Source organism: Sciurus carolinensis, chromosome 11 (genome assembly GCF_902686445.1).
Source record: "Sciurus carolinensis chromosome 11, mSciCar1.2, whole genome shotgun sequence".
NCBI lineage: Eukaryota > Metazoa > Chordata > Mammalia > Rodentia > Sciuridae > Sciurus > Sciurus carolinensis.
In genome coordinates, this window is record NC_062223.1 from 96,247,224 (window position 1) to 96,274,583 (window position 27,360).

The window sequence follows — 27,360 nt, forward strand, 5'->3', positions numbered from 1 at the left end:
TGCACTAAGTAAACCACAGCTGGGCTATAATGTCTGCGTAGGTTAGCAACTTCCTTTAACATAATTCCTTAACTTGGGTGTTAGGAAGGGGAGACTGCTCTTCATCAGGTTTCAGGAGGAGTCTGCTCATCCTCTCCAGAGAGTCATAACCCTAAGAGCATCTCACGCCGCCCCTCTGTATCCCTGGGGTCCCCTGGGACGAACTTGATCAGAAGGCTTCTAAACCGTCCCCCTGCCTAGGCGAGACCGACCCGTTCCAGCCCCTCGGACGAGGCCAGCCCACTCAGACCTTCCACTCTGCGCCGTGAGGTTCCCCTGGACTGCTGGACCCAGGCGGTGCGGCGGCAGGCGACCAGCCTCTCTAGGTTCGGGTGCTTTCCCTGGGAGGTCGCCAGCATCTCTGAGCTTCTGCAGCCATCTTCGGGGACGCAGGGAGCAAGGCCAAAAGGGGGCGGGTCCCCGTCCAAAGGCCCCGCCCCCACAGCCGGAGCCGCCCTGCCGGGCTCCGCTGTGTGCCGCGCCTGGGTTCGGACTTCCCCTCCCAGCCCGGCTAGGCTGCGTCGCGCGCTGCCCGCCCAGCCCGCAGAGCCCGCGCCGCGGCCGCTCCGCCGCGCTCTCAGAGGCCGCCATGGGCACCGCGCGCTGGCTCGCGTTGGGCAACCTCCTTGCCCTGGCGGGGCTGCTGGAAGGCCGTCTTGTGGGCGAAGAAGAAGCTGGTTTTGGAGAATGTGACAAGTTTTTCTACGCCGAGACGCCTCCTGCGGGGCTGGTCGCCGATTCCCACGTGAAGATCTGTCAGCGCTTCCAGGGCTCTGAGCGTTTTGCCACCCTATACAACACCCGAGACCGCATCCCTGTGTTCTCAGCGTTCCGCGCCGCGCGTCCCGCGTCTAGCAGCGCGGAGCAGCGCTGGCTGGTGGAGCCGCAGGTAGGCGAGGTGGTTCCAGAGCCGGGCGGGGCGCGTGGGCCAGCCTCCAAGAGACGCTTTGCAGTACCGCGAAGGGCAGTGCTAGGGAAGGCAGTACCCCACGCCTTTGATATCTTGGACTAGGAAACCCGGGTTTCGGTCCACCCCATTGCGCCCCAGTAGTTACAACCAGCCTCACCGCTGTCCAAACTACAATGAATGCTTGGAGATCCTTCACCTAGAGCCGCAGGGGAGGGAGGTCCCCTGGGGAGGGGGTTCTCCTTACATTTCGGCGCAGACATCTGCAGTGTCTCCTTCGTTTCCTGAGTAGCGTGGAGCGTGAGACCGAGACGTAGGAAGACCATTCACATCCGCGGAAAGCTTAGGCCGGCCACTCAGGTTTGGGTTCATGTCATTGCTGCAGAATTCATTTGGGGGTGGGTGAGCATTTTCATCCCCATTTCACAGAAGAGGAGATCCATGCTCAGGCAGGTGAAGAGTTTCTGATGACCTCCTAGCTGGTAAGATCTGGCAGATTTTTTGATTATAGTCACTGCCCTTTCTACTAAGGAAAGCATCTTTTTCAAAGCCCATCCTAGTGTAGAAATTCTTCCCTCTACACAGAACAGTAAGTAAATTAGCTCTGAAGTTGTATTGAGTTAGAACAATAAAATAAAAGCATGAGTTTTTAGAAATGCAGTGAAATAGTTACAAATAGTAGGGAAACATTGATTATCTCCAACTGCTGGGAAGGACAAACCAGTTTTTCCTGACTCTTTATATCTACATCTATATTGTCAGACCACTTGGGAATCATGTAACCTCTTACAGGGTTCTGTCTGGTGACAGTGACCAAACATGCCAAGAGGGCTCTGAAGGACCTGCTGGGTTGTGCCTAACACATCCTAGATCACCTCTGTCAGCCTCCTCTCCAGAACATCCAGTCCTGCTGGGCTTTGACCTCTCACTCCACCAGAACTGCCAGGGCAGAGCTATCATACAGCCCTCAGTTCCTGATGATCACAGCTGCTTAGTACCAGGTGAACAGCCAGCTGACTTTCAGGTGATTCATTCAAAGCCTATGGGTTGTAATCTTATTCAGACATTTCTAGCCATGAGATCTTGGCTGGGTCTCAAGCAATCTGTTTTCTTACCTTCTCTGCCTCCTTTCACCTATTTTGTCTGTCCATGTGAGGACCTATTAAATCAGGCATGTGAAAAAGACTTTGTACACTCTTAAGACATTTTAGTTCAAAATTAGTGTCCCCCATATATGCACCTAGAGTTTGCATACTGTGTGACCTCCAGCTCCTTATTATGTACTTTGATTATGGGCCTAAAAATAAAATAGATGGCCTGGTCCTTTCTCCTTGAGGATCTCTTGCAGATGGAATGTACATAGTAAGAAGTCATGGGAATGTATGCTGAATAAATATCAGTTAAATTCAGAATGATTTGGTAATCACTTGCTGTATGCCAGACATTTAGTATACCAGAGAAACTCAAGGTACATTAAATGTATGATTCCAGAAATCAAGGGCTTCCTAGTCTGCAGGTGGGTATTCTGCTTGGAGAGGTCACATAGTATCTGATTAGACACACTGTGTGGGCTCAAATCCTAGTTCCTCCCTTGACTGGCTATAAACTGGGGCAAGTTGACTTGGAGATAATAACATGGCAGTGGTTATAAGGATTAAATGAGTTACTATATATAAAGTTCTCAGGGAGGTGTCTGACACATAAGCATTAGATGTTGTTGTGAAATAAACAAAAAACCCATAATTTAATAAAGGTAAACAAAGTCCTGTTAGATTTAATCTGTCTTTAAAGTGATGGGGGGAAAAGCCTTAGAGTCAGGATGACATTTGTGCTGTGCATGGAAGGAAAAGGTGAAGTTCAGAAAGGAGATGAGGAGGAACACATTTTAAAGCTGAGGAAACATGAGCAAGATAGGCATGGCAGATTCAGGGCTCATGGGGAGTGGTTGGAACACGTAAACTAGTACAGGTGAATAGATTATAGTCCACTATACCTAGGTGCTCAGAATAAAGGGGAATCATGGAAGGGAAGGGCCAGGTAGGAAGGAATCATCAAAGAAGACTTGGGGAGGCAGAGCCATTTATACAGTATTTGAAGGAGTCATAAGGGACATGATGTGGCAGAGAGGAAGTGCAGAGGACTGTCAGACAGTGGAGACTTTGGGCGTGGTAATGAGGAATGGGACTTGGAAGATAAAAGACTATGCTGAGGGAGGGGAAATAGTTCCGTAATGCAGCTTGAGAGATGAGATGTGTAGTGGTTCTGAAGATTACAGGAGGCCGGAGTGCCCACCCTCCGGGAGAGATCAGAATGGTCAGAGGCCTGAGAACTGCAGGATGCTATTCCCTGCAAGATAAACGGGCTCCCTGTGCCATCCCCGTCCCCCAACCTGAGGTCTTGTCAGCCAGAGAGGGAGGAAAGAAGAGAGGGAGGGAATAGGAGATAAGGAGGTTCAGGAGGACTTCAGAGCGCACTGCAGCAAACATGACCCGCCTGCTCCCTGAGACCTGCCTCTCAGCCAAGGTCTCCACTGCAGAGAGCAGCTCAGGGCTCAATGTGTACTTCTGGCTGCTTCCAAGCAATTTATAATGCTAAGTTGCCTTGTGCTTAAATCAGCTTCTTCTGAGGTCAGCATTACCAAAAGGCCCAGCAGACAGGAGAGGAAGAGGCAGGCCAGCAAAGGATCCCAGTGCTGATGAGCCAGGCAGTGCCGCACCGACCCTGGGATCCTCACGGCCTGACCCAGCAACTTCCAAGGCCAGGCCAAGGTTCTCCTTTGAAAAAAGCTTCTAAATCAAAGATCACAGAAAATTATTACTTGTGCTTAAAACGTTTAAGGTGTGTTGGCTGCCTGACACCATCAGGACAAAGTTCAAGCTGCAGAATGCCTTTACAAGGCCCTGTGTGGCCTGGCTCCTGTCTCTGGCTCCAGCCCTGTTTCTTACTACACCCCACCCTCACATTTATGTCCTGGCATTACCAAGCTGCCTGGAGCTCCTCTCCTAAGCCATAGTTTTGCCAGTCTGTTTCTTTGCTGCTGTTGATTCTCTATGTCTTGATTGTTCTTTCTATACTTCCTCCATCCTGCCCTTTACTTCCCCATGCCCACTCTGTTCCATCCTTTATGACTGCTGTTGTGTCCCCTCCTTCAGAAAGATTTCTTCACTTGTGTTGGATCCATCTCCTGGGTCAGACCCGCCTCTTTGGTTCTCTTATAATTTCTCTAATTTTGTACTTTCAGCATTTTGTAATTAATTACCTGCTTATCTATCTGTAGTGGCAGCTGAGAACTGCATCTTATTGACTATTGTATTCCTAGTGCCTAGCACATAGAAAACACTTAATAAGTGTTAAATAAAATAATTTGTTTTGAATAAAGTAGTTAGGAGGATCAGTCAGGCAGAAGTGGTGAGATGTTCTGCTTGCCTTTTCTCATTGAGGAGCTTCCTGTTTCAGAAACTTGTCCCTGTGACTGGCCAGCTGCCCCTGTTCCAGACGTGTTCCATATGCAGAGCTGGAATCCTCCTTGAAGGCCACCCATCAGTCCTTGCTCTGACCTTTGGATTCATCCTAAATGGTTTGGATCTATTCTCTGCATACCAGTCCTTTAGTATTGGACACAGGCTCCCATCTCTGCCCATGCTGGAGGAGTTCAGAAGAGACCTTCTGAGGGAAAGAAATTTAAAGGGAAGCAAAAAAAAAAAAGGACTGTTGTGGTTTTATGTGGAATAGATTCACTTTTATGTTGAAAATATAGATAAGATGTGAAAGAGATGGGAGACATATTCCCATGTGGTATGATGGAGATGGAGGGTTTTCATTCTGAACTCCAGAAACCTGAGTCCTGGGATCTGATTAGTGCATGGTACTGCAAACCTTTCAGCTCAACTCCTTTACATAATGGAAAAAATTTTATAAGACACTAATGATGCCTTTCCAAAGTACATTGCTCATTCATGCCAGAAGTCAAAATATAAGACCTTATTTTCTAAGTATGAATGCTGGAAGGGATTGGCATTATATTCAGTAATAACAATGTGCATTTATTTAGTCTTACCAAAATACTGTGAGGTAGATATGTGAGGTAGATATGTCATTGTAGAGATGAGGATGCTGGCTCAGAGAGCCAGTTGTGGTGTCTAAGGTCACACAGCTTAGATTTGAATGTTTGACTAATTGCTTTTAGTGCTCTGCTCTTTTTATACATCATAGGGATTCTCCAGATTCACAATGGATCCAGTACATTAATGGTATTAGGACTTTAATTCTCTCTTTTAAATGAGAATCCTAATCTCAACTCCATTTCTATTTCCCAACAATCAAAGGACAAATGGGAGCACTTATTTGGAAGCATAAATGTTGCTCAAGTCTCAGTGTTTCTAGAGTGGAGAGGATATTTTGATAAACTGAAAAAGCATTTTCCTGGAGGGTACAATAAGGTCATATTTCAAATCTCAGTAACTGTATATAACAGTTTTCACAAGTTAGAATCTTGAGTAAGTCCCTGATCTTTAATTTATGTCAGTGATTTCTTGCTTACACACCCTAAAACACTTAGAAACACTGTTTAAGGGATTCTAACCTCAGATCTCTTTTCATCACATCAGAGGATAGATACATAGAAGACATCACACGCTTAAATTTCTGTGTAAGGAAGGAGCGAACAGGATAATACTATTCTTACTTCCTGTTTTGAGGCTTGATTCAGACTATTGCTCTACCATTTACATTTATATGAGACCTTAAATTCTTCCAGCACTATTTTTCTAGTTTGTTTATTAAAGGTGATAACAATGTTTATCTTACAGAGTGTGACAAACAAGAATAACACATGTAAGCATAGTAGTTGGAATATAGTGAGGTCTTGATAAATATGAATCTGAATATTTTTCAATGATCTTACTCTGATAGATGGTAGACATACACAGACAGACAGACAGACACAGTATGTTGGATTTGATAGGTGACTGCTACAGTTCTACAGAATGCCCCTAAAATGCAGAACATTTATCTGTATCATCTCAGATGCCCGATCTATGTCCCATATTCCTGTAAATGCTCAGAAAATGCATGGTGAGAGATGGAGTGAAGAAAAAGTTGAATGAACAGAATTAGGTGGTTAAAAAAAAAACAAACATAAAACAGAAACAACCAAACAGTTACCAGAGCTACCTTCCCTGGCTTTGTCCTAAGGCGTGAAGAGCGTGTTGTCAACACACAGTTAGTTGTCAGCACGGCATTCTCCTGTGCTGAGCCTGGGTAAAGCTGGGAAGCACCTGGCTCCAGAAGGCGGTTCCAGGTCACTCACTCACCACTTGTTCTGTGGTGCAAGGAACAAAAACAGGAGCCACTCCTGCCACTCTTTGTTGCATTTTTCTCCTTTTCTGACTTTGTCCTCATCTTTGAATTTGTTGTACCCATTCTTTTCCTAGGGAGCAAGTGAGGTATTTTTCTCCTATTGGGAGAGTGTTTTAGGGATATTTTTTTCCATAAACAGATCACTGTTGATAATTCTCTATATAAGTCTTTTGGTTCAAACAAATTTTGACCATCCAGGAAAGGAAATGTCATTTATTGATCCTTTCCTATGTGTGAAAGCCTTCATGAACTGACTTAACTCTATTGTTACTCTAGGTATTATGATCCATGCTCTGTTGTTTAAGAAACTGAAGTTCATGGTGGTTCAGTCAAGTATCCAAGGTCACCCAGTTGGCCTGGCAGAGCCCAGACTGAAACTTTGCCCAATTCCAAAGCTTTTAGCTCTTTCTTCTTTGTCATGCTTCTTTGCATGTAAAATGCCTGAATCCAAACTGATGGACTAGATTTGTTATTTTGTTTTATGTTTCTTGAATTAATCCAGTTCTTTGGATGGTTTATGACTTTACACACCATTCTGAAAATCCCAGCTACAGATTACTGTTAGCTTGTTAGTTGCCTGTGGCAATTGAATGGAGTTTTCCTTAGGGAATACAGATTTTATTCTTTGAGTTTCTAATTTCTCTCTCTCTTTTTAAACTTTCAACTCTAAAAGTAAAAATATAAGAAAACAAATCTTACCACTTGCCAGTCACTCTCACTTTCAGTGGTTGTGGTCTTGCTCCTAGAATTACTGTCAGTTCAAGAATACTGTTTCTTTTTTTCTTTTTTTTTCCCCTCCTCCAACCTGCATTTCATATCCTTTCTTTCATTCCACAAAACTTGACATCTATCATAGCAATTTTGCATTGCCTATGGTATATCTTTGTGTGATAGAAAGGAAGGAGAAATAAAAAGAGAAACTGGTTGATAGGCTGAACCAAGAACAGAAGCACCATTTAGTATTTCAGTCATGCTTTTGTTGACCCAGTGCCTGAAAGAAGTGTGACTCAATCAGAAGAGGTCAAGCTGAGAGCATTTTGTTTTTAATCAAAACTGAAAATGTGGGTACCTTTTGTTTTGCAGAACAAACAGATGACTTCATATTTGAATATGCAAATTAAATTATATTTCTTACACTTTTTTTAGAGATGATTTGTCTGGAGGTTTAATTACCTCAGTTAGCAGAGATAGCAGCTTTAAAAAAGCCCTGGGTCCTCTATGATTATCTCATTTAATCAACAAATATTTATTGAACCTCTCCTATGTGTCAGGCACTATACTTAGCAGTGGGAATAGATCAGTGAACCAAAAGACAAAAGTTACCTACTGTCATGAGGTTTAACAGCTAATAGAGGATAGAGATGATAAATAAAGTAAAAAAGTAAGACATACATAGAGTGTTAAATAGTTTTAAGTGCTAAACAGAAAAATAAAGCAAGGAAAGAGGATACAAGCTATCAGGGCAAAGGTTAAGTTTAAAAGTGTTTCCTGGGAAGATGTCATTGGGGAGGCAACTTTTGATACAGATCTGAAAGAAGTGACAAAGCCAATTATGCAGATATCTGGGGTAAGAACATTCAGGTAGAGGGAAGAATAAGTACAATGGCCCTGAGGTATGTGTTGATCCTTTTGATTGAGGAAAAACTAAGAGGTCGTGTGACTAGAGAAGGATAAAGGAGAGAGTGACAGGAGATGAGGTAGAAAAGTGGGAAGGGTGATAGTAGATCACTTAGGTCCTCATAGGACAATTTGTAAGAAATTTGATTGCTACTTTATGAAGTAGGAAGCCATTGTGCAAGGTTCTGAGCATAAGGTTTGACCTGATCTAACTTAGATTATAATAGAATAATTTTGGCTAAGGTATTGAGAACACATTTATGGGATTAAGGATAGAAGTGGAGAGACCGGTTAGAGTTTCAGTAATCTGGCAAGAGACAGTGGTGACTTGACCGAGGTGTTGCAACCTCTTTGGTAGGATGGTGACACTGTGGTTCTGGATGGCTTTGAAAGAACCAAGAATCTTTGTGGGGAGAGAAAGGTATCCCCAGTGACTCAAGGGGTTGGGCTCAAATAGCCAAAAGAATGGAATCTCTGTGAATAAGAAGAGGCTGTGACAAGGAGGGTCTAGGGTCATAGTAAAAAGTCCTTTTGCTCACAAGAGTAAGAACAAAACAGTGGTTACTGGAGGCTGGAGGGTGGGAAAGTGGGGAGCTGTCATTCACTGAATAGAGTCTCAGTGACAGTGGGCAGATATATTCTAGGGGCCTGTGGTACAACAGGTGCCTCTGGTTGACAGTGCTTGTTTTGTGCATTTCAGAATTCGTTAAGAGGGCAGATCTCCTGTTAAATGTACCCTGACCACACTTATTCACAAAGGTGAAATTGAGAACAGAGGGACACAAGGGAACTTTGGGAGGTGTTGGATATGTCTGTTACTTTGATGGTGGTGATGGTATCAGGGTGTTTGCATATGTCCAAAACCATCAAATTATACAGATTAAACGTGCAGTTTTTACATATCAGTCATACCTCAATAAAGCTTTGTGTGGAGGGAGGGAATGATTTCAGACAAGCTAAACGTGAGACACTCTCAGGTGTTCACTGGGGCTTCGGGTATAAGACTAGAGCTCACTGGGTGCTCATTGTGCAGCAGGAATGTTTCTAGGATTTTTTCCCCCGCGTGTAATTTTACTTAATCCTCACATCAACCATAGGAAACAGAGGCTATGGCCATCCCCACTAGACCGAAGAGGAAAGTGAGCTAAGAAGAGGAATGGGGGTTTGAACGGGAGCTGTCTGACAACAGTACACCCTGAGTCACCTCTGTTCCCAAACTTGTTAATGTATTGAATGAGCTCCTATTTAACTCTTTAGTGAAGTTTCTCTTTTGAAAGTTCACATGTTCATTTACCATCAGGGCATGTTCCCAGTGTCTTGACCACATGCCACAGAACATCAAAGGCTCACAGTCCCCATCCTTTATAACAGGGTTGCCGGTTCACTAAATATTGCATTAGTCTAAGGGACCTGCTAACCCCTTGTGCAATCTTGTTCTCTTCTGGTCTACCTTGAGCACTTCCTGTGGTCTCAACCTGTGCAGACATTTCCCTTAAGGCATAAGGGACCAGGTTGAGGCTGAGCAAATAGATCATTTAAAAACAAGGTAAACTCTGCTCTGTGAGCAACAGGTGTTGTCCCCTGGTCTCATTGAGAATGGCAGAGATGAGAGGGTGGGGATGGGGTCTTGTATCTTTGCGGGCATGGAGAGGCTGTTGGGTTGGCTGTGGGGTATAGGACTGAGGAGAGCCCAGCTCCTGACTGAATGTCCATTGCCATGGTAGTGGGGAGGTGCAGACCAGTCACACTCTCCAGGACTGCAGCAGAGTCAGAGGATTCATCCGTCCTTCATCCTCAGTCAGTTCAGGAGCCCCTCCATGATGCCAGCCTGGTTGCCCAGGGAAGTAAGACCACTGTGAAACTTCATGACCCAGTGATGCAATAAGTTCTTCTTTGGGACAAAAGTAGATGGACTTTGCTCCAACTCAGAACCCTCCACCTCTGTGAATGCAGAAATTCTTTCTTCCTTTATGACTACACTACCCTGAAGTCCTTCACCTTTGTAAATTCTTACCTTTACCCTTAATCCAGACTTTAGTACAGCTTGTCAAATAGGCCTTTCCCCTGTGTTTGTGAAATGACAGTATGGTTTTTGGGAAATTTGCTTGCCATTGTCTTAATATAACAAGAAAAGGAATTGATCCAAGTAAAATTTGTTGATCAAATGGACCAGGATATATGATTGAATGGGACCACACAGGGAAATGGTCACTGTTTTTGAACACAAAGAAGCATGGGGAAAGAAAAACAGAGTTAATGAAATATAATTTTTTTTCTCATTCTTGGATGTCTCTATTGTATCTGGCACCATGGTACACATCATAACATTGGCCCCCTTTGAAGATGTGGACTCTTTGGGATGGTTAATGACCTTAATTTCTGCACCTAAGTTGGTCCCAGTTCACTTCTGTAACCTCTGCTCTCTGTACTCTCAAATCCAAGCTCTTATTGTCTCTTATCTAAGTCTCTGCAAAGCAGTCTGCTGATGTTAACCTATTGCCCTGGTTGTCCTCTGGCCCTCCTCCATTCTGAGGTTAGAGGGATCCTAATATCCATCTCCTCGCATCTCCCATGGTCTCTGTGGAAACCCTTCAGGATGCCCCACTTCTCTCCAGATAAAAAGACACAACTCCTTATCGTGGCCCCCAGAGTCTGCCTGGTTGGTCCACCATTCCCTCTCCAGCTTTATCTGGTGTCACACACCTTGCCAGGCCTTTGACTCTGACCACTGTCACATCCTTCTCTCTCTCTTTTTCCTTTTCTTTTAAAAATGTCCATGTTTCCTCCCATCACAGGGTCTTTGTACCTGCTATGTTTTGTTTATAGCTTTCCATGCTGTTCCCACCTAGGTCAACCGCCCATAATACTCTGCAGTAGCACCCAACACATTTCCTGTATGTTGCAATTACACATCTATTGGTGTGACTAATTGAGTGCCAACTGACTAGACTCATAACTTCCATCAAGGCATTATCTAACACGGGGCATGGCATACTTTTTGTGTATGTGCCAAATAGCAAATGTTTTAGACTTTGCAGGCTATATAATCTCTACTGCAGCTATTCAAGTATACTGTTTAGCACAAAAACAGCCACAGACAATCTAAGAAAACTTACTTATGAAAAGAGTAGGTAGGTTGGATTTGGCTCATGGGATGTTGTTTGCCAACTAGCTACATAATAGTGCTTAGTATGTAAATAACAGTCAACATAGCAAGTATGTTGAATGTTGGACACTTGATAAATGTGCACTTAATAGTGGAAGTGATATTTGAAAGCTAAACAGTAATCCTGTTTCCATTATAGCCTTAGATGTTGACCTGTGGACCTTTTTCAACTAAGTTTTTATGGTTATAATGGTGGTTGCTATTATATTTATATTTTTTATGATTATGAAAGTAACAAATGCTCATGGTAAAAATATTTTTGAACATTTTAAAGTATGTAAACAAAAGATCCCACTTCTCACAAATACCCAGTCCTCAGAGATTGTGTTTGTGTGTGTGTGTGTGTGTGTGTGTGTAATATGCCAGAAATTTTCATCCTACCTACCTAAAGACACATGTACCATTTCATACCATTTAGTCTAGTTATCAAGTCTGTGAGACTTGAACAAGCAAACTCCTCAAACAATTGTCAACTTATGGACTTGGAGAATGTGGGGACCCTATGAATGGGTACCCGGGTTTGCACATAAACAATTTTTTTCATTAAGCATTTTAATTTAGAAATAGAAGGCCTGGGGACTTCAAACGCAGAGTCTACTTTATCACATTTTTCTTCTAAAAATATGTCATATATAACTCATAGATGGCTTGAAATGATGCAACCCTCTGTCTCCTTCCTGAGAGGTATTATCCTTTCCTCTTATAAAGAGAACACATATACCCAGGAAGTCACTGGTCTGTCCAAAGTCACAGGACCAGTACGTGGTAGAGATGACAGATCTCTACAGCTCTAACTGGTGTTCTGCACTAAACCAGATTGATAGGGAGACCAGTTCCCTATCTGTGGCAAGGGGCTAGTAAATTGTCCCTATCCTAGAGAGGAGTGAGGAAGACTCAGTGAGGCAGTGTGTGCAGAAGTCACTCCATGCTGTGTGGAGCACTCAATTGTAACGTTAACTTTACTGAACAAAGAAGTAACCTTTGCTTCCCAGACCATGTGTGCCTTAGATACAACCGGGATGTGTGTGCCAAGCTCCCAGGGATGACCTGTGGTCATTGCTGAAGTGCCCTTAGTTTCACAAACTCTGCTTTGTCATCACCTTGACAATGACTGGTTTCAGCCTTTTCTCTGGAATCTGCTTCTTTGCACTGTCCTCTGTTATTGTTATCCATTGGAGTCTTCTCTTTTGAAAATTTGGTAGAAATTCCTTCTCTGTTCCCTGGGATGCCTCCCTGATCTGCTTCCAGACTTCTGGGACCAAGACGACTTGTCTCTTCATTGTTCCCCAGCTTTAATCCTGATATCTAGCATGTTCCATTGCCTCCTAGGTCCTTGTCCCTGTTCTCTCAGGGGCTCACTGGGTTCTTATAAAAATAGGAATCCATATTTCAGGCTTCTTGATACACGAATCATGAATGTACCCAAGCCAATCCAGGAATCCAGGTAAAGGGCAGGGCTATTGTAAGACAGCCCTTGTAGATTTACAAGTGCCAGAAAGGAAATGGTTCTCAAAAGAACCAGAGTCAAGAATCTTCTAGAAACAAATGGTCACAGAGTGTTCAGGGTCCTGTTCCCCCTCTCTGTCTCTTCTCTTTTAAACGGCTCTGCTTTCCCGTGTGTCAGCCTTGCTGCCAACTCTGACCTGTCTCTAGGAGTCTGTTCTCCCTTCACTGACTGTTGTCCATCTCTGACAACAGGCTGCTGGTAGCTGACCAGATTGAGTGGCCCTTGCTTGTGACTGGCATGGAGTTGGATAGGAAGGGTCACACATCTTCAGAGATCGTATTAGAAAAACTCCACTGCAAGTGTGAGTTGGGACCTTGGAAAAGACTTCACTGAGCCTGTATCAGCCAGGATCCTGGCTAGAAGCAGATGGAACTCAAAATAGTTTAGAAAATGGAATTTAATGAAAAAACTATTTACAGAGAACTGAAGGAGCTGACAAGATATGGTTAAGTGCCTAGGGACTAGCACTGGCAGGAAGCTGTGAGGAGTTTGGTGAGAACTGTGGCAGCAGAGAAACCCCACAGCCAGGCAGAGAGGGAGGCAGAAGAGAGCTCAGTGGAACCAACCGCAAGGCTGGAACTGGGTGTGAACACACAGGGAGGATTTAGGTAGCAGAGAAGAAATGTGGAAGGCACCCCCAGTCAGTGGTGGCAGAATAGCTGCACAGAGGGAACCAGGAATGTTGGCATTCCAACCACAGAAGTGGCATGACTCTGAGCTGGGGTGACCAGTTTTGATTGAATATAAGGGAGGGTTTGAAAGAAAGGTTGGAGGAATTTGGGGGAAAGACTCATGAATGTGCCAGTTTGTCCTTAACTGGGACTATTACTTAGGATACTGTTACAGATGTTAAAGTTAAAAAGAGTATAAATAGCACAAATGAACTTTGCAGTCCATGTATGAACAAGCCAGGAAATCCATGTTCATACATGTTACATGATTGAATTATTAGCTAATCTAATAGGTGGACGGTCCATATGGCCTATAGTATTTTTCTCCCTACTTTGGCATTATTGTCGCGGCCCTTGCAGTCTGTGGTTGACGCTCAGCCAGGGCACTCCCCAGGATGATTTCAACTTTTGTTTTTCATTGTGGGCCTCATGGAGCCCCAGTCCTTCGTCAGTGACACCTAGGGTAGGGGTTCGAATGCATATCGGATTAAACCCCCAGGTCTGTTGCACATATCTCTGTTGTGAAGTACAAGAAACTGCATGTTTAACAAAGACCAACATTCTTCTGATACAAACTGAATTTTGGTAACTATTGATTTAAGGAGACGTTACTAATTCCCTGTAGTGCCTGTCAAGGCAGTGACTTATCCCATCAAAGAGCAATAAATGGGAATCTGACAGAGGCCTAGCTCCTAATTTGGAATCATATTAGAATCACCTGGGTAACTTTGAAAACATCCTAGTGGGACTCTTTTTATTATTTATTCTTCTGATTTAAGAGGCTTGGGTGAGGTCTGAGGATATTTTTAAAGCTTCCAGGTGGTTTTGATGTGCAGCCAGGCATAAGAACCTTTGGTCTTGTCTGAACTCAGAAGGTGGAAAAAATTAGAAATGGAGACTTCTCAATTTAACTGACTTTTCTGAATTCTGTTCCACATAGTGAAAACTAAGAATAATTGCTCTGGAAGAGAAAACGGAATCCAGAGTGGAAAACAGGCTTCTGTGAGTAATGAGGAAGGAAACCCTAGAGGACCAGAGATGATGTAACCTGAGAAGGTTCTGCCCTCTGGAAAGGTCTTAAAGGAGTCAGGCATTTTCTTAGGCTCCTAGAAGGAGGCTGAATTGGAAACTCACTGTGAAAGGAGCAGCCAGAGGAGTCCCCCTGGAGGGGAGTCCCTTTGCCCTGGTGGTCCCCCTTGGCCTACCCTCAGGGATTTCTAGGTGGATCTTATCGCCAGTTTAGAGTTGGTGCATTTAAAAAAATTCCTCCTTTTTTTTTTTTGTTTCAAGTTTTCAAGAAAAAGAAAAGTCTGAGAGGGAAGCGAATCCCCTTTCAGGGGTCCTCCACTTCCACTGTTCACATCCCCACAGTTCACCCACTGGGCTCTCCAGGGTGGGTGCCCCTCAGGCCAGCACTGGAAATGCCTCCTCCTTCCTAAAGCAGGAAGGTGTGTGTGGCCTGGGAGCCCAGAGGAAGGTGATTCACTGGGAAGAAGGTGGAAAGGACCAGCAGGCCCTCCTTCATGCCGGAGGGCCAATCAGGAAAGGAAAAGCTCTGCATTTCTCTGTCCTAAAAAAAGGGGAGGGGGGAAACTAAGAGGAAATCGACATCCTTCTAGTTTTCTAAAGCTGTTTCTGTTCCCAAGAGGATAAAGAATATTTTAGATGCCAAGAAGAGAGGATTTTTTTTTTTTCTTAAATGGGTGTGTCGGGATTTGCTTTCCTGAGAGCTGAAAAGCCTCCTGGTTTATTCCTCTTGCAGTGTCTTTAATCAGCTGTGCAGCCCTACAGGCTTCCTGATTTTTTTGTTTGTTTGTATTTTTTGTTTTTTGTTTTTCTGAAAAGCAGCTCTTTCCCTTACTGAGTGGGTTATTTTCTATGGTAAGGAGGTTCTCCTTGGACTTCCTGAGTCTCAAGCCTAGTTTATTCTGCCATGTGTGACTAGAGAGGAGATTTATACCCCCATCCAGCTCTGATAAGATTATCTGATGTTCCCATTTTCCGATGCATTCAGGGTTCCTTTTAAGGAGGGGCTCCTGGATCTATCCAGTGATGCAGAAGTGATAACATCTCCTATATCCCTGTGCATGCACACACATCATAGTTCACACAGAAACAAAATTGGAACACCTACCATTCAGCTCATCCTATTATTTAACTTTTGTTGAAAAATAAAACCTCAAAGGAAACAGTCTCTTTGTCCCCACAGAGTTAGATAGGGGATCACTTGGTCATCTCCTGACCACAGGATCTTGTCTGACTCATCCCCTGCATTTGCTTATCTAGTCTCAGCTTAAAATTGTCCAAGGGAAGGAAACTCCACCCTCCACATAGTGAATCATTGCCAAGTTTAATAACTGCTTTGATGATCCTTCATTAAGACCACCTTTTCCATGTGGTCGATCATGGGGCAGAACTAGAGTCTTGTCTGCAAATTGGAGGAAATCCTGTGAGCATCAGAAGATTGTTGTGGAGGTCCAGTGAGATCATCTTTCAACAAATGCCAGTCACTTCCTAGTGTACAGGGACATGTTGCCAGATGTGGGAGCAGAAGCAAACCGGCACTGGCTCTGTCCCCTGAATTCAGCGGGAGAGGCAGATGGATAAACATATTCTCTCTGCAGTGACAGACCTGCCTGGGCTTTATCTTTGGTAGTCATCCTGCTGACATTGCATACCCACTTGCATCCCGTGCTCTGGGTTCTGTCTGCACTCAGGCCAGCTGCCCACCATCAGCAGGGTCATGCCTGGCTCCTCCTTCTGCTGATACACTGTTGCTTCTTCCCAGCCTTCTCCCCTTCCTTATCTCCTGAACCTGTCTTGCTCTTCAGCTGCACCTGCATCAGTAGTGGTATCAGTTATTACCTGAAAATCTTAGCCCCCGCCCTCCTGGGTCAGGATCCTCAGTCTGTTTGCATTGACAAAGGCCTCCTATTTCCTACCCACCACGGGCACCTAGATCAGTTCTTCCTCTGCTACTGTTCCTGAGTTACAAATCATTGCAGGGGATACGTAAAAGTACAAAAGCTGAAGCCCTGACCTGGGCAGAGCTGGCCCTGCCGCATCAATCTCTACTGCCTTCCCCAGGGCCTCCTTTCTTCTCAACAGCCTTTCTTTCCTCTTTTGCAAATTTCCTGGCACAGAGACCTCAGGCTCAAAACCTTCCCTATTCTCCCTGTGCTCAGGGCCCCTGGCTGTCATGGCAGATGCTGACCACCACATCCCTGGGGTGTTGCCACTACCAGCCCCTCATCTGCCTTTCACTCCTCCCTGTGGTCTCAGAAGGGAGTTCCCTCAGCCTAGGCTGGCCAATTTCCATGTGCTCCCCATATCATTTTCCTTATTTTCCTGCTCTTCTTGTTCCATTGTTGCCTTTTTGATCATCATCTGCCAAGAACCTACCATATGAAGAGCTTCGTTAGGCAGACAAAAAGTACAAGAGATGATCCCAACCCTAGAGGAGGCTTCAGTATGTAAAAATACAAGGAACAAACCCACAGGAGCCCACTCTAGCACACTCAGTTCCCCGCTCTCTGATAGCTCTTTCCTCTTGACTTTGAACTCCCCTGTTGTACGTGTACATGTGTGTGTGTGTGGGGGGGAAGGGGTGTTCTTTAAAGCCAACCTTAGTAGCACGTTGAAAATTTCTCTCCTGTCTCCTCCCCCAAGTCGTTCTAGCCCTGTGGAAACTTCTTGTGCTTCTGTGTGCTTAAGACATTCCATCATCCTCTGCCTACTCCCAGGGCTATGCTTATTTTGTTTCCTCATGGCATAGTCACCTGACTGATCTTGGAGGTCTTGGCTGGGACTCCTGACCCCTCAGAGGACCCCCTTGTATCTGCCATGTCTCTGAGGTATGTCAGAGAAAGTGTTTCTGAAGCTGGTATGCTTCTAGCCTTAGAAGAGCCAGGAAGAGTGGGCAGAAGGAAGAGAGAAGAGTGGAGCAGGCTGGTGAGCAGTGTTGGTACTGACAAGCCCCAAATCTCCATCTTTGTGCTTCTGAGGATCATTCTTAAAAAGTAACTTCTTTCCCTCATCAGTGACAAACTCCCTGTGGCAAGTCTACACTGGGTGACTCTGGCTCATGAGGTTCGCATGGATTTTGCAACCTAGCGATCTTTGGGGACAGCACTCTACTCCATACTCCCTGCTCCTCTACTTCATTGCCCTGGTTGTTCTGGAGCCTCAAGAATCAGCCTTAAGATGCTCCTTCTTGCAGAAAGTCAAGTCGCCTCAGCTTCCCGATGCCCCTTTAATTTGTCCCTGCAAGACCTTTTCTCTCAAGCCAAGTTTCTATTATCTCCTGCTCTTATGCAAGACTTCCCAAACAAGAGGTCCACTCTGTAGCCTCCTTTTGTCCAAATCTACTCACTTCCATCTGCTGAGTCCTGCCACTACTAATCCCTACTCATCCAAGTCGTGGCCTTTATCCTCATCCTTCTCTTTCCCCTCTGTGGCAGGTGCCACACAGTGTGGATCAGGCTCTGGTCAAAGTGTTCTCCTCTTTTTACTTCTGACCTGACACTAGGTTGCTGTCCTCACAGCTCCATCCAGCCTCCTCTTGCCTTCTTGTGGTGGCCACATTGTGGTTCTCATCTTACTCCTTGACTGGAATTGCTCTAGGAATATGGTTAGAAGCTTTGGAATCAAAGGAGCCAGACTTGAGTCTTGGCTTTTCCATGTACTGGTTGGATGACTTTGTTCCTGCCCCTTATCTGAGTTTCTGTTTTCCCATGTGTGAAATGCAGATGGTAATACTGTCTACCTTGAAGGGTTATGGGAAGAGTAAGTAGAATGCAACAATGTTTTCCAAATTTTTGTCCAGTTGTTTCCAGTTAAACCCTTCACTTTTCCTACTGGAAGCCCTGTTTTCTTAGGCTGCTTATTTCTGCCCCTAAGCCTTTGTGTAGAAATCTTACTAAACTGTTACTGACCTTTTGATTTCACTAGATCTATCGAAGCCTTGCATATTCTTCAAGTCTCACTTCAGGCTTTGTTTCCTCCAAGAAGTCTTCTCATAATATACTCATTATGTCCTTCCTTCCCCTGAAATTTGATTCTTTTTTTCCTATCACTTATTTAGCATTTGATATATCATTTATTACATTGTTGTTTTTCTCTTGAATTTCTATTTAACTTTGTATCTGAATCTTCTTTCCATAAATAAATGTGCCTCTCTTGATGTGAAGACCTCTTATATTCCTCGTAGGAATATAAAACAGGGATTAGGACATTAGCTATTGGGTGTACTTTTGAGTTCACACCCTAATCCCACCACACACTAACTGTGTGACCTTGGGAAAATTACTTAATCTTCATAGCCCTTCATTTCCTCACCTATCAAAAGGTGATAATAATAACACATAGTTTTCAAATTTTTGATGATTTGAAACTATTTTTCAAATAGTTATGGGTTTCAATGAGGGGATAGTTGGCTCAGCCACTTACTGATTCAATACGTATAAAGCTCTTAGAATAGTGTTTGGCAGCTAGAACTTGTTAATGTTGGCTGTTATTATTATTACCAATTCCAATGCTTCGTTTTATAGTAGTAGGCACATGTAATATAGGCTTAATAAATATTGTTGAATAGATAACGATTTCCTCTCCAGTACTCCTTTTCAATTTTCGATCCCATTTTGTTAAATATAACATGTATATTATCCCCCAAATTGAACATCACCATTTAATTCTGAAGCAAAATAGAAACCCCATGGGCTTAAATAGTTCTTACTATTTGGTATAAGAAAACAGACTAGCTTGTTGACAGAAGCAATGTTTTTCTTGGTACTAAATTTGAAAAGGAATTTATTATAAGATTATTTATGGAGCATGAGGCTGGTGGAATGGGGACAACTCATTCTTCTAAAACCTACTTAACATGTTAGATTAGAAAAAAATTTTCCATTAAATACAGCAACTTTATCAAATTACATCAGCAGCCCAAGGGGACTGTGTCACCCGGGAGGTAGATTAGACAGAGAGAGCTTTGTATGTTCCCCTACCCAGAGATTCCACTGGGAAATCAAAGAGTAAGATTGCAAAAGGATAGGTGTAATCTAGAAATTGTAATCTGAAATTACTTCTTACATCATAGGTATATTTTTGCTTTTATGGAGCAGTGTTGTCAGTAATTTACTGTAATTGCAATAACCAGATCATCATACTATGTCTGTAGAGAACATAGAAAAGATACATCTGTCCTTTCAGTGACAGTAGCAAAGAATATACTTGATTGTTTTAGTCAAGTAGCATTACTATTAAAAATACAGTCTCCATACATTAGGTAGGTATTTTAGGCAGGTATTTTAGTCACATGCACACACACAGGCGTCTTTCAGAAAACAAGAACCTATCAACATGTACTGGGTTGCTTTGTAGAAGGAAGTGAGTCAGTTAATGATGGGGAACTGGCATACTGATTTTATTTAGATTTTTTTCAGATGATTCTTCAACAAAGGTATTAGCATGCTAGGACAGAATGGAAACTTTAGCAGTTGAAGAGCTGACAGGCTGTGGTTTTGCACTGACACACAGCAACTCTGCTTACTGATATTTAACCATAGAGGCTGGTAGTGGCTAACAGGTACCTATACAGATAACTGCAGTGGCAGAAGCAGGAAACAATGTAGCAGGGACAGAACCCCTTTAGGCTTAGTGCAGTAAAAGTCCCTAAGCTGTATGAGCTAAGAGTCCCTAGGTTTGTTGACAAGCATGTACCCATATAAGGAATGTAGAATGCACTTCCAATAGAATTGCACCAACTCCCTTGCCTTGATGTATCCCAAACTTGCTTATGTATAAAAGTAAAAGCCCTGCTGTGCTTGGTACTCAGAATTTGGGAATTATCCCTCTGAGCCATGGCACCACTCATAGTGTTGCTTCCAGATCTCAGTGTCCCAACCCTCATTTCCTGCTACATTAGAACATTAGTCATCTTGGAATCAGAGAAAGTTTTGTCATAGGTTAAAACACTGGTCTTCAACCAGGGAGCAATTTAGCGTTAACAGGCATTTCTCTCAATGGAGATTAGTTAGTAGGGTTAAAAGGTTCTGGGATTTAATATCATTTTATAAGTGATGTGGAAAAGTGACTTCATAATTTAATATCCAATTTTGGGGGATGATTCCATGTTACAAAATATAAAATCAATGGAAATAAATTTTCAAGAAAACAGAAATATATTATGAACAAATTAAAGAGTTATGAGTAATAGATAATGCAGAAGCATTAGCAGAAGAACAGAATCAAATTGTTTACAGACTGGCTGCTGTGGTTTAGGGAAGGTCTGGGAGTCCCTGAACCCTACCGTTGGTGAGTGGCTTCAACCTATAACATTCTTGACACCATCAGTAAGGGTGCTGAGAAGTGCTGTTCTGCTTATTCTAAACATTTTTCCCGGATGTAGTCTACAAACAGAAAAAAGGAGGGATTTAAGCCACGTAGATAAATTTTGGGATAATAAATCTATGATGAATTTGAAGGTATACATTAGGAGACATTTGAGCCTGGGACAATGCATAAAACACCTGGCCTAACTCATGTGGAATTATTCTTCTCCCACCACAAACACATGGAAATGCTGGATAAAACTTATAATTAAAAAATTAAATTCCTACGTAAGCAATTCCTATTTGATATCAGAAATATAAGAAATAGATAGCCAAAGTTATGTGTGGGAAACCACAATGCCATTAGGGACTAGGTCTGTGATATGCCTGGGGACAGGAGTCAAAGCTACATACCACGTTCATGACATGGAACTGCAGCTGGGCTCATGGGTAGAGCTGGGAGCTGGGAAGGTGCTATAGCACTGGTGAACCAGGCAGGAAAACTATACTTGCAGGTTTTTATAGAAAGCAGTTACCTACCTACTCCATGTCATGAGTGTGTACATGGTGCCTTCCAAACCTGAGCTTAAAGACAGCACCTTCCCTTTGTGTAGGTCCAAATTTGCACTGCCTTCTTCATGTGGAAACTCTGAAGTTGGAAGATAACTCAGAGGCTCGTCCAGAAATGTTAGACTCTGTAGATGCCTGGAAGAGTCAACTGCAATAAGTAATCCTATGGTCCCACCTACCCACCACCAACAGAGGCCCTGGGCCTCTTGTGAAGCCAAGCTCAGCAACAAAAACTGCAGAGCACTTGTATATACCCACCACCTTGCAGTCAATCAGTTAGAAGCAACAAAATAAACTGAAAAAACAAATAAAATAGAGAATATTATAAGGGACCTTAAGATTATCATGTCCAAACTATTGAAATGTAAACAGGAATGGGAGTGGGGGATGGGAGAGGGAATTTGAAATAGAAATGCTAGAAAAGAAAAATATCATTGAAATGGGAAAAAAAAAATCCTACATAAATAGGTCAAAAAGACTAGACATAGTTAAAAGAGAGTCCGTGAATTGGAAGCTAGATCTGAGGAACTCACCTAGAAGGCATTATAGAGAGATAATGAGAAAAAATATAAAAAAGAGGATCTGACACAGAAAGGATAGAAAGAAAGACTTTGGTGTACATTTAAGGGTGTTTTCCAAAGAGAATAGAGGGCTTATGGAAGATCAGCAAATCTTCTTATAAAACATTATTATCATTTTTATTAGAGATTTAATACTGGATTAGATAAACCTTGGGAAATTTCTCTAAGTTTTTAATTTTGTGTTTTAATTTTGGCTAGTGATATCCACATTAGTTTACCCACTTTAGTGTATTGTACTAGGGCCATGAGCAGACAAACCAAGCTTACAGTGCTGACATCTCTGTGATCCCTAATGGGGGGCAGCCATATGCAGACCACCAGAGTTCTTCTCCAACACCCAACCCATGGCCAATGGGACAGACTTGGGCACTGGACTCAAGGACAGCTTGTTTGACATGACCTGATAGGAAAAGATGAGCTGAGGAAATCAGACTCTGTCTCTTTAGCATTTAAGTAGGAAATTAAGTAACAGAAGAGGCTAAAATGGAAGGTTAATGATATGGCAAGTGGCTAGAGAGTCCACAATGTTCCACATGCAAGCTCAGGTCATAAAGGAACAGAAATCATGAGTAAGAAGCAGCCCTAGAGGAGAGAAGAACTGTCAGGAAGAAATAGGTAGAAAATCCAGGTGGGAGGGAAAGAGGATGACTGACAGGTCAAGTGTAACTGTCTCTCAAAGGCAGTCAGTAATGTCTAATTAGTCTCAACCACACACTTTCTGCCAAAATTCCCTAGCACTGCCTGGAATCCATTTCTAGTTCCAGCAGTACCAAGGTACCCACAATTCCTGGGTCTTTGTGGAGCCTGTTATTTAAACTTTTCTTAGGTTTCCGTGCCTTTTATCCTTCCAATGAACCCATCATTATAGGAGGAAACTTGAAGGAGTCTTTGTTCCTTGAAAATAGAAGGTCTTCAGGAATGCCGACCAGATTCCATTAAGCTATACAATTTACCTAGGTCACGTTGGTTACATACAGTCCCTTTCCTGTTTAATTCACCCTGTGGGATGGGAGTGGAGGTGATTGTGATGAGGCTGATTTTATGAATTTTCTTCAGAAAGTCTGCTGTGCCAGTATGTTTGCTCTTCTGTGCTACCTTTGCTGGTGTGGAGAAGGAAAAGGCAATAACCAAGTGAACTGCTAACAGAAACAGTGACTATTTCCAGAGAGAAAATGGAATTGCAGACAGTGCAGTCTTTTTTCTCTACCTTCTGATAGAGGAAACTATGGAGCTATGTCCATTAAGATGATGGGAAATTGTATGGTTTAGTAATAACAAACTCATGCTTTAGGCAAGACCTCAGTTCAAATCCTAGTCCTGCTGCTCATTATTGCATAACTGAAAAAGTTACTTCATTTTTCTGTGTCTTAGTTTCCTCATCTAAAAGTAAGTTCAAAATGCCTTCTGTATATTATATTTTAAATATTTAATTTATAATTCAAAGAATATTAGTCTCCAACACCTGCTCCCCCGCTCACATACTAGTATGTAGGTAGAATATATCCATTCTTTCTCTATTTCAGACATTATATTGTCATACAACTGTAGCACCAAATCTAGGGTTAATAACAATATAGTGATCATGGAAATGGGGTTCTGAAGAAATCAGAGGGAAGGAGAGGGAAGATGTGCTCTCTACCTCCAATGTGTCCAATGCATATAGTTTTGTTAGCACTTTGCCTGGCAGGGCAGCTCAGAGGAGCACATGGGGCCTAGTGTGGAGTTGGGCCCTGACCTTTCCAGCCACCTTTGTGCAGAAGAATCATAACTTGGTTGCTGGGTGCATGGTTGCCAAAGAAATCTGGAGCACCATGAACCCAAGTGTACTGAGAGGATGTAGAAGTACTCAGTTCAGCCTTCTCTGACTGTAGCAACCCAGAGACCATGTTTTGCAATTTGGGAGTCAACCCAGTGTCCTGGTTTCTGCCTAAGAATAGGGTACTGCAGGCCTGCCTTCCTGCATGCCTTCCCTCCTTCCCTCTTTCTCTCATTCTTCTTTCCTCTTTTATCTTTCCCTTTTCTCCTCTTGCCTCCCTCACTTTTGCCTCTTTCCCTTTTCTCATCCAAGAATCCCTTGTCTCTGCTCAGGTCCCAGGCCTGCCATCTATCCTTGTAGGCACCATTTCATCCCTGGGTGGCCCTTGTAATGAAGATGCTTTGGCAGTGCTGCTTCTGTTCTCTCTAAGGGTACTAATTCAGAAACCATCTCCAGACTTGTCCTAGAAGGGCTGAAGACACTGCACCAGGTTAAATACAGACAAAAGCCCTAGTAACTATCTTATACCCAAGACCCCATGGATCTTGGCACTGTCATATCTTGATCTCATGATTTAGGAATGAAGCTAATATTTCCTTGGGGTATATCTTTCAGCAATAAGAGGACAGAGACAGTTGCTTTGCAAAATGAATGAGTTCCTTATCTCTGTCCTACAGGGGAGGTGGTGGGAGAGCATCCAGGATCATTGCTCCATCTAAGACTAGGGAAAAGAATGGAGTAAGTAGCTCAACCTGTGGTTACTCCGTTAGGCTTCAGCAGATATTCTTGTTTCAAGACAAATCACTTGTACATTCCCTCTCTGCCCCAACGTGAGCATGCATGAGAGGGAGGGCCTGCACCTGCCACTGTGGTGGTGGAGAAATGGGAGTTGGACTGCCCCCAGAGATGGGAGCTACAGCACAGTCCCTGTGTCCATGACTACACTGGGGGTTTGTATGATGGGTCTAACAAGTGACACTGGTGAGTCAATCAGCAAGAATTTATTTAATTAGTTTCATTGTTTGTTGATTTCCTTTTAAAATTACACATATTATAAATCATTTATGATTTGATGTAGGTAGGGGAGGTAGAGATGGAAACAAGAACACTGAAGGAAAAAACATCATTTGCATCCCCAAGAATCAAATAACCACTGTTGACTTTTTGTGTCTGCTTCCAAAGATTCTTCTTGCATATTTTTGGCTTTTAAAAAATTATGAACATTGAAGTTAATATCTTGCCTTTTACTTTTGACATCAAAACATATATTTCCCCATCACTGCAAACTTATTTTCACTACAAATGCTTTTTAATGGATTTGAGATATTTTTTTGGTGGATATAACATTATTTATTTAACTTTTATTGTTTTTGGAAATGTGGATTTGTTCTGTCATATGTTATTATAAATACTGCAGTGGTGACCATCTCAGGGCCTGAAAATGAATAAGAACACTTTGAGAATCTAATGTGTGTCAGGCCTTAAAATGGATACTATGGAGAATATACATGGTCCCTGGTGTCAAGTAATTTACAGTCTAGTTTGGGAAATAAAAACACAGTTCTTTTTGTTCTCGTTGTAAAGTGACAATATACATTGTGCTGTTGAATTTTTTTTAAAGAAGAAATTTTATTTTATAAAAAGTAGATTCAAGAATATGTATGTAAATATATATACACACACATATAAATATGAAATATATAAATGGCATATAACACACATGTAGATTGACCAAGACAAAATGAATTATTAATCATAGCAACTGTCACAGGGACATTAAGTTTAAACAGCAGTTAGCCTGATTTGAATTTGAGCTTCGTCTGATACCTAATAACTGACAACAAACTATATATTTTCCCCCCATGTGGTTTAAATAGTCTGATTAGAGCAATTGTTTTTACATACCCTGAAATGTGTAAGTATTCATTAAGAACCTGTGCATTAAATTGCAGGCATCATTGGTGGATAATTCTTGAGTTGTAGTTCTGATTTTTATGTGCCTATTGAGATCTATTCTCCCCTTTTCTTTTTTACGATTACTTTGAATCTCATGGGAAAACGTTCCAAAAAGGAACTATGACATTCTTAAAAGTTGAGGAGATTCAAAAAGAATGCCATGGGCTGGGTTGTTTCTCAGTGGTAGAGCATGAGCTTAACATGCATAAGACTCTGGGTTCCATTCCTAGGACAAAAAAAAAAAAAAAAAGCTCAAAAAACAAAACAAACAAGAATGCCACAGCTTTGTGTGTTTATGTGTGTGAGTGAGGGAGTGTTGCTGCAGAAAAGGGGTGGAGAGACACTCAAGGAGTAAAATAAGAAACAGCCTATTTGAAGGATGCTTTCAAATTCCAGGATTGTGAAATACTAGAATGCAACTGTATATGTGTCTGAGAACCAAGTCTTTGTAAATCCAGCTCTAGAAATGTTAGAGTAATAGGGACTTCCCTAGAGTCTTGGTGGAATTATCCAACTGTGAACCTTCAGCTCTGGACAGGGATGCATCTCAGCATTTGTTTTCTTCTTGCAGATCGATGATCCCCACAGCAGCCTTGAGGAGGTGATGAATGAGGCCGAGGCCATCGCCTCCGTGAACAATCTGGGAAGCAAGCAAGCCTTGAATACAGATTACCTCGATTCTGATTATCTAAGAGGACAGCTGTTCCCCTTCACCCTTAGCAGTGATCTCCAGATGGCCACATTCACTCTCACAAATTCAGCTCCCATGACCCAGTCCTTCCAGGAACGATGGTACCTGAACCTCAACAGCCTGATGGACCGGGCCTTAGTCCCGCACTGTGGTGGTGGAGAAGACCTGTATATTATCACAGGTGCAGTGCCCTCAGACCGCAAAGTTAAAGACAAAGTGACCATCCCTGAGTTTGTCTGGCTGGCGGCCTGTTGTGCTGCCCCTGGAGGAGGCTGGGCCATGGGCTTTGTCAAGCATATGCGGGATAGTGACATCATAGAAGATGTGATGGTGAAAGACCTCGAGAAACTGCTTCCATTTAATGCTCAACTTTTCCAGAACAACTGTGGTGAGACTGAACAAGACACAGAGAAAATGAAAAAGATCCTGGAAATGGTTAATCAAGTCCAGGATGAGGAGCGAATGGTGCAATCTCAAGAAAGCTCTAGTCCCCTCTCCAGTACCAGGAGCAAGAGGTCTGCCCTGCTGCCTCCAGAGACACCTGAGGGAAGTAGTAGCTTTTTGGGAAAACTCATAGGCTTTATTGCTACCCCATTCATCATGTTTTTCCAATTAATTTATTACCTTGTGGTAGAAATCCTGAAGAACTTTGTCTATTTCCTGTGGTATGTTACTAAGCAGGTGATTAATGGCATAGAAAGTTGCCTTTGCAGCCTGGGCTCGGCCACCATCTCATACTTCTTGGCCATTGGAGAAGAGTTGGTGACCATACCTTGGAAGGTGCTCAAGGTCCTGGTCAAGGTCATCAGAGCCATTCTCCGGATCCTTTGTTGTCTGCTGAAGGCCATTTGCCGCGTTCTGAGCATCCCTGTCCGAGTCCTTGTGGATGTGGCCACTTTCCCTGTGTACACTGTGGGTGCACTTCCAGTTGTGTGCAAGGACATTGCCATGGGAATTGGTGGCACTATCTCCCTGCTGTTTGAGACTGCATTTGGCACTATGGGTGGCCTATTTCAGGTCATTTTTAGTGTCTTCAAGGGGATTGGCTACAAGGTTACTTTTGACAATTCTGGGGAGTTGTAGAATTCAAAAAACAAATAGTATCTAGTGACAGAGAATTTGTTTTTTTTAAATAGAGAAAGCTGGAATATTGCGTCTTTACAATGGGTTTCTATCATTAATTGTCATTATATTTTGGCCCTTGGTGAGA

General features: G+C 42.9%; 1 protein-coding gene across 1 annotated transcript; it reads left to right on the forward strand.

Moving 5' to 3' along the window:
* The first annotated feature begins 519 nt into the window (after positions 1 to 519).
* On the forward strand, positions 520 to 27,360 carry Endod1 (endonuclease domain containing 1). The gene is made up of 2 exons (XM_047516727.1): positions 520 to 928; positions 26,031 to 27,360. The coding sequence occupies exons 1-2, from the start codon at positions 629 to 631 to the stop codon at positions 27,231 to 27,233; spliced, it is 1,503 nt and encodes a 500-aa protein (XP_047372683.1). The 5' UTR covers positions 520 to 628; the 3' UTR covers positions 27,234 to 27,360.